A 14476-nucleotide genomic window follows, 5' to 3' on the forward strand; every position below is an offset into this window, starting at 1 on the left:
CTTTCCAGCTGAACGAAGAAGAATACAGTTGCTTTTTGAATGCAGGTATCACAGGCGGCTGAAGTTATGACTCCTGGGGAAACTGAGGCCCAAGGCGGTGATGCCACCTACCCCTGGGACCTCACCGTCAAATTCCATGTAACCAGCCCACGGCCTCATTTTTTTAACCTCAAACCTCACATTAGGTCCCTGGCTACTCTCACTAGTTTGGAGGTTCCCTGATTTTACATCTGTCGGGAACTAGCTCGGACACGGGGGTCACAAGGTGACAGAGAGTCCATGCTTGCTCAGGACAGCTTACACTGGAGAGGCACAGAGAGAAAACTGCTGGGGTGGAATAGAGGGAGCAGAGGGCAGGGAACAGGCTTTCTGGCTTCCTGTTGCTCCATCCCTGGGCTATAAACTGCATGGAATAAACTGGAAAGGAGGTGGCCTATATGCCCTTGCCCCCTCCTCCCCCAACGAACACAAGGCCACTCTGTTCCCATGGCAGCCTACATCAAAATCTGGAGCACAGGCTAGCCCAATTTGGAGCCCAAGCTAGCCCAGAGCATGGAGAGAGATGTCCTGGTGATGGCATAAGATGGGAGGAAGTCCAGAAGTCATTCTCCTCCAACATGTGCTTTGGTGGGGAGGGCATTACTCCAGATAAGTGGGGTGTTAAGTTTCAGACACGGAAAGGGCCTCTCTTTAAGGCCTGGGTAGAAAATGAGACCATCGGTTTCCTCCCTTCCTGGGAACCTGGTGAAGGAGTCTGGGATGAGCCTGAGCTGGCGTCGGGACTGGTGCTAACTGGTGGGACCCTGAAGGGTGACGCCTTGTGACACCAGCTCCCTACTGCTCAGGGAGTCTTAGGTGGAAGCCGAGAACGGCAGCGCATGCTTGTCATCTCAGCACTCGGGAGGCCGAGGCAGGAAGAAGCTGAGGCGGGGACTAGAGAATGAGACCTGGTCTCAGGAACTCCACGCTGATAAGATGCCTTGGTGGGTAGCGGAGTTTCCCACGCAAGCCAGATGACCTGAGTGAGATCCGAGGGACCTTCCGTAGGAAGTAAAACCCATTCCTCTGACCTCCAAAAACAGGCAGGACATATGCATGCCCACACTCACACACAATAATTAATATGTAGGTATGCATATATGTATACATAATCTCACTGATGTTTTTACTAAAACTGCAAGCCTTACAGGGCCTGGACGTGTAGCTTAGCAGTAAAGCACTCACCTAACATGCATACGACCTCGGTACATCCTCAGGAAAGAGAGGGAAACTCTGGGCCTCTGCTTAGTCCCCTGGGGAACTCAGGGTAGACCAGTGACAGGTGAGAAACCCTGAGGAGTGAGGGGCTCCAGGCCTCCAGCTGTCCCCAAAGCCATGCTGGCACTTTCCGGTCCCAGTGCCTGAACCCCCTTCTTCACAACAATCCTGGCTGTGAAACAAAGCAAACACCCCCCAAAGCCATTTACCTGCTGGAGAAGAAGCCCTAAGCCACCCTTCTCCGAGCTAGGAACTAGGGGCTGCTTGTCACCCAGCAGGAGACCACAGACAGACTTTCTGTAGTGTTCTCCCCTAACTGGGGTCCAGCGCCTGGCCCTGAACCTAAGAGCTGCAGGAGCCCGACCCATGTCATAGACGAGACGGCCAAGGCCCAGGAGACCCCTGAGCAACAGACTCTCACAGAGTCTGGGACAGACTCAAGGATCCAGCTTGAACTTATAGAGCCTGGAGACCAACACTGGCCGGCGTGTGCTGCAAAGTGGTGATGGCTGTGAGTCGGCTCCAGCCAACCGTGGCCATGTGGCAATGTGGGCCTGGGAAGCCAGACTGCCTTTCAGAGGAGCCAGAATTGGGGACTTTCCTATAATGCTCGCTACCCTTCTAAATGTTGGGTAAGCATTCAGTGGGAATGGAGACTCCCGGGCTCTGTGGAGAGGCCTCAGTTACAGCACGCCATTGATTTTTAATACAGGTTCCATCTTTTTCTCCCAGACCGCAGTGTCTCCATCTCTGAAGAGGACCCTTTGGCTTCTGCACCCTTGGAGGGTGGCCGTGGCACACACAGAGCTCAGGACCCTCCAGCCCCATCTGAGGTCTTCTCGTGACAGCTTCCCAGTCCCCGCTCTCGGCAGAGGCACCCCCTTCCCGCCCCCCCCCAGCCCCGCCGCAATACACAGTGTTAACACCCGATCTGTCTAACTTACAACAACATTATTCTGACCGTTATGACAGAGATTGCATTTTTATGGCAGGTTTGTGAGTTCCAGAACGCTCCTGCCTGCATTATCTCAGGGTGCTGATGGAGTCGGAGGCTGGACAGCTGCCTCGGAGACCCTTGCCAGAGCCAAGCCTGCCTGTGTGCACACGAAGAAGGCCCGTTCCAGAAGCAGCTGGAAAGAGAGCCCCACCCCCACCCCCATCTCCCACTAGTGCCACCCACAACCCAGCTGGAACTGCCCCCCACCCCGACCTTGCCATTCCCTGGGTGCCCCCCAGGACAGTCTGTATCTGGGTTTCCTTCCCCTCATCTGTAAAATGGATGTGACCACTGGCCACCGTGGACCTGCAGGACACACACACAGGCTCAGCAGTGTCTGCAGACAATCACAGCCATCGTCACCTTCGTGGCAGGAAGTAGAAACCAGGCAGGCGCTGGGCCAAAACCGGGGTGTGACCATGGAGAACCTGGGGGGGGGGTTGTGAGGGGTGTCCGTTAGGGCAGGGCTTTTGAGGAAAACCCTCAAAGACAAGCTGAGAGGCCTCTTACTCTCCAGCAAGGGTCAGTAGCCCCCCTCTCCCCCCAACTTTAGAACCCTCAAGCTTTACCTGTCTTTGCCATTCCCGGCAGGGCCAAGGGAGAGCTGGGACTCAGGACACAGTACAACACCCACCTTCCACTGCCCTGAGCCCAGTTTCTGACCGGGATCCAGCAACTCACACTCATCACCCCCGAGGCTCACCTCGCTCACCTTCCTCCAGGGAGGCTGCCCGGTAAGCAACAAGCCTAAGGACACACAGGAAGGGATGGCATGACTCCATACTTCCTTCTGCGTGCATGCACATGTGTGCATGAACGTACATGTGCTGCTTACAGGACAGGAAGGGAGGGACCCAGGACTATGCCAAAGGACCAGGGGACACATGGAGGAAACTGGGGCATGGCTGCGTGTCAGGTTACTCTGCTGGTATGGACCTGTGCACGGATTCTCTCACTTAATCCCAGCAGTGCCTCCAGCAGGCCCTGGCTGCTGCTTACAAATGAGGAGACTGAGGCGCTGAGCTTAATGCCCGCCCCGCTTAAGGCCACAGAGCAGGGTAGGGTGTAAGGTGCACCCACTATTAGGGCATATTGGGGTGGGTGGGAGGAAGCGGGGAGCAGGTGGCTCCAGGATGTCGCCTAATGAGGCCCAGGCTTCGGTGGCCTCGGCAAGCTCCAGGTGACACAGAGCTCCCCTCCCCCACCTTCCGGAAGGCAGCTGCTCTAAAAGGCCCTAAAAAAAAAAAACACACCCCGCTTTCAAGGTCTTATCAGTGCCGCCTCACCGATGCCAATCAGGAAGCTTCCAGGTGCTGCACCAAGGGCCACCCCACCCCTCGGAGCTGTACAAACATTCCTCCCTCCCACTCTCCTGCCAGGGTTCCTTCTATCCAGCAGCCCCCAGGAGGTGCCAGGAGGTAGGCACAGGCCCTGGTGCAAATCCTTTCAGCCTGGCCTTTCCCAGAGTCCACCTAATGGGCCTTCTCTCCCAGGAGGCTGCCCCACCCATTGTATCTCAGGTCACTGGGGGGAGGGGGCGGGGTCAAGGGTTACTGACAGAAAGCCTAGAAGGATGTTTAAAAGGCAGATTTCCCCCTCCACCCACCAAATCCACCCAGCTGAGGCCAGCACACAGACCTGGTCTACCTCTGCCCGGAATTCTAATCTCATCTACAACCTCAAGAGGAGCTTAGAGCCTCTCCTGCCAGACCTAAGCCTTCTGCCACCATCCAGCCCTACCCTCCACCTTCCACCCACCCCTTCTGGGAGGAGGGGGGGGGCACTTTCTATGTGCAAGGATCTTGCACAGGTGAACTTTGGGCAGGGCAGAGTTAACAGGATGACCGCCTGGTCTGGAGGCGGGGGTGGGGTCCTTAAAAGATGCCCCAAGGGGACAGGGGATATGATTCGGTTCCTGTCGAGCATACTTGTCTAGCACGCAAAAGACCCTGGATTCAATCCTTAGCACCCCATAAACCAGGCGTGATGGTGCACAACTGTGATCCCAGCGACTGGGAGATAGAGGCAGGAGGGAGTTCAAGGTTTCTCTTGGCCACAGACCCAGTTCAAGGTCAGCATGCATGGGCCAGAGAATGTGCCCTCCTTACCAGGACACTTCAATAAAGGGGTCAGGGACGGCACAGACAACCTGCAGGCAGCACTGGGGCTACAGCAGGACAGGAGATGCTCTGATGGAGGACTCTAGAGGTGAGAATCCTTGACAGCTGCTGCACCACCCCAGCCAGAGTTCTACAAGTCAGAGACCCTGAGGGCATCTCACGGCATCCTAGATGTCCCGGAATTCATTCACGTGTAGAGCACAGTCCCGAGGCTAGGGGAGCAAGGCACCTGTGGAATGACGCCATGATGGAGGCCTGACGCCTAGGCAATCACAAAGCCAAGTAGGCAGGCACATCTGAGCTGTCATCAAGGTCTATACCTACAGGCAAGCCAAGGGAAGAAGCCCTAGGCCCAAACCAGCACATCTCTGTGCTGAGCGTCTGCCAAGCGAACCATAGGAGACCAAGCCCAGAGAGTGTGAGCACCTTGTCCTGGACCACACAGCATTCGGTGCTCACATTTGAACCCAGATTGTGTCTTTGCTCACACCATCCAATCAGAAGGCTCCATTCTCTCCCACAGCCAGATTCTGTTTCCCTGCCCCTGGAGATGGATGAATTCATGCATGTATGAATGAATGAATGAATGAATGAATGAATGAGTGGTGGATGGGATGGAGGGAGGGTGGGTGTATTTAGGGATGGAGGATAAATGGATGCATGTATGGAGATGAGACATACACAAAAGCTACCTCCTCCAAACTGAGAAACAGAAAAGAACAAACATACATAGGAAACAACTGCTAACTTATCCCACACTCACCAGCGCTCTTGGCAGATAAAGCAAGCCCATGAAGACTGAGCCAGGCTCCCAGCCCTCATCAGAAGAGGCCCGTACCCCTCACCCTCAAACACTTCCTTGCACCCCCTGTTTGAACCATCCTACCCTTCCTCAGTTTCCCCAGCCCTTTCCTTCCTGGATGCTTGTCCCCTGTCACTCCCTCAGCACTCCATCCGTTGGATGTGAAATAGCTGGTGGCACACTTGTCCCCGAGCACCCCGAGTGTCAGAGCAAGCAGCTCTGCACACTGGGATACCACAGCCAACAAAGCAGCTTGAGTCGCTTCCTCCTGGGGTTCATGGTCCAGAGGGCCAGGCACCATGAAACAAAGAAACCAATATGGGTGTTACAAAGCCAAAACATTCTGGTAGGATACAAGTAGCAAAATACTATGAGGGAAGGCCTCTTGGAAAGTGGCTTTTGAGTAGTTCTCTGTGCCCTAACTATGGACATAGAAAAGGTCCTGGGGGGGGGTCCCTGCCTTTAGAGAACTCACAGTCCAGGTTGCTGGCCCTATTCTGCAGGACCAAATCTGAATATTCTCAGCATCCCCGATCAATGGAGTCATCCATCTCCCCAAACACAAATCTGGCTAGGTCCTTCCATAAACAGCTCAAGCCCCTTCCATGGCTTTCCCACCCACCTCAGCATCAAACCCATACTCCGTAGCCTTGCATCCCAGCCATTCTGCATCTGCCTGGTCTCCCGTCTCAGTCTCATCTCACACTGGTACCCTCGAGGCACACTCCCTTAGGTCACACCCAAGGAAATGCCAGATCATCTGGCTCTCTGGCCTTTCCATATGCCGCTGGCTGGCTTGCCTGGCAACGTTTTCCTCATCCTCACAGTCCTAAAGTCAACCGCCTCAACTCTGAAGAGACCAATCTGTAAAAAAAAAAAAAAAAAGGCCAGGTGGCTAAGAAAGTTCATTGCCGGGAGAGTGGGGAGTGAGAAAATGAAACACAGCATAGAGCCATAAAAGAAGAAATAACCCTTTCCCAGCCCAAACTGCACCCCCAGGTGGCCCTCAACTTCCTCCTGCCAGTGCTGGGGGACACACTTCACACATGCTCTCTTGCCAACTATTTTCTCCGTCAGCCTGTCCCCTGTCTCCCAGCCTGCCCCAGGGTCCAGCACCACCCAGCCAAAAAGGAAGCACCATAAATATTTGGAGAGCAAACGAAGGGCTGTGAGGGGGAGACCTCAGCCCTTACATTCCATCTAGCTGTGAGTCGGCCACCGTCCTCTGTCAGATGTGTCCCAGAGTTTCTCTCTGGTGCGAAGCCCCCAACTCCAGATGTTTAACGCTTTGCTTTTCCTGGAGGGGATTTTGTGGTTTGGGAGAGACACTATGCTCACCATTCCCGCTGGGGGAACCACTCCCCAGCACACGCACACACACACACACACACACACACATGCGTGCACACATGCACGTGCACCCAGCTCCTCTTGAGCATCCTCTCTCCTCTTGAGCATTCCACAGCTGGAGCTGGGAATCCTTAAGTTATAATGCCCAGGCCAGGCAGAGCAACCAGAAGAGAAAGGCAGACAGGCGGTGGTGGCCTTGTGGCTCCGGATGCCAGAGGCAAAGGCTGTCTTCACTGGCCTCTATACTGTCCCAGGAGAAGCCAGGCGTGCCCTGTATACGCTATAGGCAGCACAAAGGCCAAACCCAATTCTTGCAGTCGGATTATTTCCCCATCCACTATTCAGTGATCACCTTGTAATCACACAGGGGGGACAGTCACTGTGATCACCTTAAGGGACAGAGGAAGAGAGGGAGGCTCAGAGAAAGGATAATAGCATGGTGGGTATACATAATGGGACCCCAAGAGAATATCCAGAGGCTCTACCTAGGGAAACTGAGGCCCCTACAGAAAAGGGAGCTGGCCCAGGGTCCTGAGTGAATTAGAAGCAGACCCTGAGAGCCACCTCATTCCATTTTAGTTCAATACGATCACCATGGATTAAATTCTCTAGCATCCTCCTACTCCTGCCCCAAGATGGGCAGTCATCCCATCTTGTGACATCAGCCACCAACCAGCCCTGTGTCCAGGGCCAGGGCCCAGCCAGGCCACGGCCCCCCAGATTCTAACCACCCACTTGCCCGGAGCTGGACAGACATGGCCCTTCCATCTACCCCAACAGTAATTAAAAACACACCCAGGCCTTCTCAAACGCACAAGAGAGGCCAATTTTCTTCCCCTCCAGCCCCACTGACTGCAACCTAAATAGCAATATTTATGCCAAGCTCCCCATAATACTGTAAACATCCCAATGTACAGCGCGCCAGCACATGAGTCATTTCCCCAAAGCCGGAGTAATAAGTGGTACACCAACCAAATCCCAGGGAGCTCCCCTCCAGCAGCAGGGCTCAGGAGCTGCCCTCCACACCCAGGGCCCGTGGCACCCTCAGTGCCCTGGCCACCCCACTCTGGGAAACCGCAGGCAGCCGCCAAATCCTGCAGGAGCCGGAGGACAGCTGCCTTGGTGCCAAACACGATGGCTGCCATCCAAGGACCTCCCCTTCTCCCCCCACTGTGGTCACTAAAATGCTCATTACTGAGAGAGAAACTAAGTTATAGCACGGGGTCCCCCACCATGCTTGTAGTGGCTGTGCCTGGACCCTTCAAGGCGTTTTCACACCTCACCCCCAAAGTGACCAAAGAGTAGGATAATCTATGCCTCACCCCTCAAACCCTCGGTGGCACACTCCTAGAACGGGTCACCCTCTTTAGGGGCAAGAAAAGCAAGACAATTGTTTGAAAGACCTCAGACCTAGGACTTATTTTTATCACCCAGTGGCTATGGCTGAGACAGAATTTTTCTGAACTCGTGGTTTCTTTATTTGTTTAAAAAAAAAAAAAAACAGTAAAAATTCGACCCATCTGGCTTCCCGGAAGACTTCTCTAGGATTCAACAGGATTGTCCGCCGGCAAGCACTTTGTAAAGAAACCTTCAAGTACCTTGTCAACCGTGCAGCACGTTGTAAACCACTGAAAGCAAAGTACTTCATAAACTGAAGCGACTGGCAAACTGCATAGCGCAGTACACGTGAGAACCATTATTAGGATTCACGCCTGGTCCTACCAGCCCAGCCATTCCTGGCGGACACACCCAGACCCCCGCTAACAACTTTCCCTCCAGAGTCAGAGAGCTGCGACCACCTGGCAGCCACTCCCGCCCCCGGGGGGTCGGGTGGTACCACAGAGCGAAGCCTCCGAGAAGAGGCCCTGAGACCCAGGCCAAGGCCAACAACACATGGCAAAGCATCTGGTCGGGGCTCTGACGGCAGCTGGAGAGTTCTCGGGGCTCCAGACTCCACGCTGAGCTCTGTCGCCCTCGGGGCGGTGGCCCGCCGAGGTACCCGAAGGACCCCGCGCTCAAGAGAGATGCCCATCGTCCCATCCCCCGCTCAGTCCTGCTGGGGAGGGGACCCCCATTGTACGCCGCGGGCGACGGGGCCGGCGGGCACGGACGCGAGGTTGAGGGACACGCGCGCTTCGCTCCACTCTGCGGGTGCCTCTGCTCTTCGGGTGGCCCAGGCTGCATCCAAGGGGGCGCGGCCCGGGATCCCCAATCCTTGGCGCGGCCGGCCGCGATGCCACCCTCGGAACGCTCCCTGCCAAACTTTGCAGAGCCCACTGCGCGCCGGGCCCGCGCCCCTAAACCCGGTGCCGAGCCAGTGCCGGGCTTTGCGGGGATGCAAGGACCCGGGTGGCAGGCAAGCAGTGGGCAGAGCCCCCGGCCCTGGGCGGCGCTCGCCGGGCTGGCTACAAAGCCTCGGCAAGATGGTCCCTTCGCCTCCTCCTGGCACAGTCAATCAGCGCCCGCCGCTCGTCCGGGCGCCCGCGGGGCCCCGCGTCCTCCCCAGTGGTGGCCGGCGGCCACACCTCCCCGCGGCCACCTGCGCCCGGCACCGGCCTCCAGGCAAACTTTGCGACCGCGGGGCCGAGTGAGGGGGCGACCCGGGGCCGAGGCGGCCGCTCCCCGCCCCCATCCCCGCTCACCTTCCACGGCGGCTAGCAGCGGCAGCAGCAGCAGCGCGGCCCCCAGCCTGCGCACGGCCATTGCTGCGCTGCCCGGAGCTTCGGGCCGCGGCGCCGCGGGGACCCCCGGGCTGGAGCGTGCGCCCCGGGCTCGGGGGGCCGGCGGGGAGCGGCGGGGCGCGGCGCACACACACACGAGCCGCCGCCGCCGCGCAGCCAGCAGAATGAGCCATCCAGCCCGGGCAGAACGGGGACCCGGGCTCCGCCAGCGCTGGGCACAGCCCACCTGAGCCGCGGGCGCGGGGGGAGCCGGGGTTGGACTGCCAATCCTGTGCCCGTGCCCCGTGCAGCCGCGGGCTGTACCATGCCCGAAGCATGCTCTTCTAAGTCTTTTGTGTGCCTTTGGAGGGAGCAGCACCCGCGCTAGAATATCGTGACCCCACGCACTCGGGTGTCCGGGACCCTGGATTCCCCCTCGCGTAGCAGTGGTCTCTCCCGGCGCTGTGGCTCCTCCAGATAAAGCAGCGATTTCAGCCCAAATGTTTCTCAATTTTTATTGAATGCTGCAAAGCCGAGATCGTCTGGCGCGGCTGACAGGAGCAGAGAGAGGGGACCCGGGGCGGGGGGGCGGGGAGCAAGGAAGGGGCTTCCCAAAGCTGGGGGACTAGCCCTACCTGTCAGGGCCGGGAGTGCCACCCCCTTGCCTGAGCCCTGCCACCCGCGTCCCTGAGGCTTCGAAAGGACTGAACTGCAATGAATGAGGGGGGGAAAAAGAGGGGGGAGCTGGGAACAAAACAGGCGGCTTTCCCAGGCTCTGGGGCTGGGCTGGGGCCTCTGCCTGGGAGAGTGGGCCTTGGCGCTCGCCCGCGGGCTCGGGGGTTCTCTCTGGCAAGGGTGGCGGGCCCTGGCAGGCAGACCCCAGGCCTTCCCTCTTCTTCTTGTTGTCTTGCGCGAGCCCACCGGCCCCTCCCCGCGGACCTTCCCAGCCGCACATTGTATTTCTCCTCTGTTGATCTGGTTCCCCCAGCAGTTTGCGCGCAGGGGTGTGGAGGAGGCCCATGGGGGTGCCTAGCGACAGCCTCTACTCCACCCCTCGGTGGAATGGACCTGTCTGGGCTGCTTGGGTTTTGTGCATAGCTGTCCCTTCAGGGAGGACACAACCCCTTGTTCCATTTCTGCAGGCCCAGCCTGCTCTGACAGCCTTCATCACCATCATCATTAGCGGGCTTGCTGAGGCCGGTGGTGGGAGGACTGAAGGACCCTGTGGGAACCACTCAGGCAGGGCCCCCCAGCCTTTGGGATCCTCGCTCTTGAAAACGCACTTAGCCAACAGCACAGGCCATGTTCGTCAGGGGGTGGAGAAGTCCCCTAGAGGGACAGGCTGCTAAAGTCCAGCGCAGACCTCTTCAGTCCCTTTGTCCCACAAACTAGCAAAATGTCTCAGATGTCTTCCCTTCAAGGCCCATCAGGCAGACAGTCCTGAGACACCAGCTGAAATCTGGGTCACCTTTTGAAGCCTTAGAGTCCATCGGAGGTGAACGTCAACCTGGGAGGCCACCAGGAAGCGGTGGTCCTTGAAGGCTGCCGAGGAGGCAGAACAGAAGTGAGCCGGGGAGGGTGGGATAGAGTGACGAAGATACGTCCCCCTCGGCCAACACCTTCCACTCTGTGCTGCCTGCAGACTCCTGCCTCTGGGGTAGAGATTAATCGGGTACACCCCCTGCCCCGGCTTTTATTCTGTTTCTGCTCGTCGGACAGACGGAGGTTCCAAGGACTTAGTGGACTCTGACCCTGTTCCTCTCTATCCCTGGTGTATCCAGGTGGCCCCTCTCCATTTCCAGAAATATTTATGGGTGTCTATTGCATGCTAGGTGGATTTAGCTCTGCTTTCTTTCTGTCCCATGGCGCCCTTGTCACCAACAACCTACCCCTAGCAATTGCTTCCTCCTTGGATTCAAAATACAAACGCCAGACACTAGCATTCTTTGAGAACCCTGGTACGAGGGATGAGGCTTGGGGATGGGTTTTGTGTGCATATTTTTTGTCTCCTCCGATTGTCTCAGCCCTGGGTAGCAGGTGCTGCCGACCATCTCAGGTGATGAGACTGAGGAACAGGTAAGACATCTGCTCAAAGTCATATAGCACATTGGAGCTAGGAGTCAAGCCCTGTCAGACACCAACACCCATCCCCTGGGCGTTCTATAGGGCCATAGAACATGTTTATTCAATTAACTAAGTTCCCACCGCCACTGAAAACCTCATCATTAATTGATAGCAGTCTGGGCTTTTACCTGGCCAAACACAAAAGCCGCACTAACAATAAATAAAGTCCCTTATCTCTCCCATTCCATTCTCCCTATGCATTATTTTGCTATATATGTTATTCCGCAGTTGGGGGTCCTATAGAGTGGCTGAGACTTGTCATCCAGCCAGGGGCCTTCCATCTCTGCTCTCTTAGCAACTGCCTTCAGCTCTGCCTTTGTCCCAGCCAAACTCCACCCAGCTTTCTCTAGTCTGAGACCAGGGCTCTACCTCCTCAACTCCATACTAAGAGCTTCCACTGATTTTAGCCTCTTCTTGACGGACACCCGTTTGCTTAGGATGCTTTCTGAAAGATGATCTGTGGTTCTTTTGCTGGGGGGGGGCCTCTGGATGCTTTGATTGTCTTCAGTTTGCAACTCCCCCCCCCCCCCGCCCCTGGCCCCGCACTCAGCAATTAGGTGCTCCCTCTGGGGAGTGCCGGGAACCTGCCCCTCCAGGTGCAGAGGTTGGAGAGCTTTTGGATCCAGACCTGGTCTCTCACTCATTGCATAGGAAGAGCGGCTGGAAGCTTCATTTGTCTAATGACAACAGCTCCTCGCATTTGCAATCACACTTTAACAGTTTACAAAGCAGTGTTCACACCCATCAAGCCGGCTCATGGTAATTCAACCAGCCGGGAGCCTCCCCTCCCACCGCCCACTGGAGCACCAGCACCGGGCTTTTAGAAGGGGAAACTGGGAACCCCAGGGAGGGAAAGGTACTTGCCCAAGGACTCTCTGCACAGGTCCACTGCGTGTTGCTGCTGCCAGAGAGAGAATGTGATGACCTAACTTTTCTGGGTCCCTTCCTATCTCATTTGATTGACAGACATGAGTTGGGCATTGCCTGCATGCCAGGCACAGGGGTAGGGGGGTAGGTATGGCGGGGGCGGGGGGGGGGGAATCAGGAATGCAGCTGAGGACCTGTTAGACAAGACCCTGCAGGGAGTCCCAAATTGGGGACAGAATAATGGACACTGATCAGGACCAGGGAGACAATAAGGCAGGGTGACAGAGCACTGACTGACCCTGTGTGTGTGTGGCGGGGCGGGGGGGGGGGGGGACACAGGGAGACAAGGGGGGAGGCCAGGGAAGCCTGTCTGAGAAGAGAATATGACATCTGAAACCCAAGCCAGGCAAATGTGGGAAAGGGACCTGCTGGGTGTTTCCTAGTCGCCTCTCTTGTCTTCTCCTACTGTCTTACCTGCCCAGTTCCTGGACTGATGGGGACCCTTGGCCAGGTGTGGACCAAAACATAACTCTAACCCCTGCCCAGGTGCCCCCTGAGTAGACCCTTGGCTCTGTCCTGCCATCTGTTTGCTGTGTGACCTCAGAGAAGACCGTCACGTCTCTGAACCTGAGCTGCAGTGTATCTAAGTCTACTCTTATGGAGATCATAGGTCCTAATACTAGCTCTCATGTGTCATTGTAAATTTCTAGTAGCCACATTACAAAATTAAATGGAATCCTAGGGAGCACGCAGCTTAGAGATGTGCCTTGTGTGCTTAGTATGCATGTGGTCCTGAGTTCTGTTTTTTTAATAAGAAGTTGTTGGTTTTTAAATTTCATCCTATATGCATCGGCCTTTTACCTGCATGTATGTCTGTGTGAGGGTGTCAAATTCCCTGGAACTGGAATTACTAACAGTTGTGAGCTGCAATGTCAGTGCTAGGAATTGAACCTGGGTCCTCTGGAAGAGCAGCCAGTGCTCTTAACCACTGAGCCACCTCTCCAGTGCTAGCCCTGGGCTCTAACACCACCTCCAAGAAAAATACAAGGAAGTACGCAGAGCTGACTTTAATTATTTAAGTCAACAAATAAAAAAAAAAATTTACCATGTCAACGTGTAATTAACAAACTATTTCTTGCCTTCTATTGTTTTGAGACAATGTTTTGTATAACCCAGGCTGTCCTTGAACATGTGGTGGTCCTCATGAGGTGGTCCCTGCCTCAGCTTCCCCAGTACCTGTGGCTGAAATCTTTATTTCCCTTTTAAGCACTTCTCTATTCACAACTGCACTCTGTTGACTCGCCCAGAGGCAAGGGATGTGACAAGGGACACAAATGTAGACCTGGGGAAAGGGGCTCTGATGTGGCTCAGTTGGTAGAGTGCTTGCTTAGCGTGCACAAGAGGCTGGGTTCCATTCCCAGGGTCTCACACACTGGGCACAGTGGTGCATACCTGTCATCCCAACGCTCAGGAGGTGGAGGCAGGAGAACCAGAAAGTCACAGGCATCCTCAGTGGGTGTGAGGCTAGCCTGTGCTACGTTAAACCCTGTCTCTAATAAACGTAGACACTTACAGCATTAACTAGCCTGCAGGGTGAAAAGTGAAAATAGAGATTTGTCCAAACTCTCCCCGGGCAGAGGAGGGATTCACAGCCTTTCCCCGGAGAAAGGGGGAGGCTTCCCAGAGGAGGGGCTGGGAAAGATCATCTTGACAGCTAGTATCTGGCTCACCCCCCACCTCTTTATTTTTATCTGAGACAAGGTGTCCCTAATGTAGCCATGGCTGGCCTGGAACTCATTAGGTAGACCAGGCTGACCTCAAATTTATGATCCTTCTGTTTCTCAAATGCTGGTAAAACAGACATGTGCCCACATGCCTGGCTGCCCTCTCTATTTTGAAAAGAAACTTTTTTCTACCTTCTGATAAAATAACATGTTCTCGTTGTGTCATTGTAGAAAATAAAGATGGCAACGGACACTTCAAGGTGGGCTGGGGGGGGAGCAAGATTCATCCAAAGCCGTCCCCCCACGCCCCCGACATGAGAGCCACTGCTCATGCTTTGTAACCAGTTTGATTCTCGGCTTCTTCTTCTTCTTCTTCTTCTTCTTCTTCTTCTTCTTCTTCTTCTTCTTCTTCTTCTTCTTCTTCTTCTTCTTCTTCTTCTTCTTCCTCCTCCTCCTCCTCCTCCTCCTCCTCCTCCTCCTCCTCCTCCTCCCTCTCCTCCTCGTCCTCCTTGTCACATTTTGGGTATAACTACAGCCTCCTGCACGCACAGTGCTGGGTCCTGACTTTCTCCACC

The 14476-nt window shown here is 55.6% G+C and overlaps 1 protein-coding gene across 2 annotated transcripts in view; it reads right to left on the reverse strand.

The window, feature by feature from the left end:
- EPHB2 (EPH receptor B2) overlaps positions 1–9372 on the reverse strand; it is a 187536-nt gene extending 178164 nt beyond the window's left edge. For both annotated transcript variants that reach the window (XM_084788272.1, XM_084788271.1), the window contains exon 1: positions 9169–9372. In XM_084788272.1, the coding sequence (XP_084644398.1) occupies positions 9169–9229 (61 nt within the window). In that variant the 5' untranslated portion in view covers positions 9230–9372. The remainder of the gene's footprint in view (positions 1–9168) is intronic.
- Positions 9373–14476: the final 5104 nt, after the last annotated feature.

Source organism: Acomys minous (assembly GCF_964271855.1).
Source record: "Acomys minous genome assembly, chromosome: 6".
In the NCBI taxonomy this organism is placed as follows: Eukaryota; Metazoa; Chordata; class Mammalia; order Rodentia; family Muridae; genus Acomys; species Acomys minous.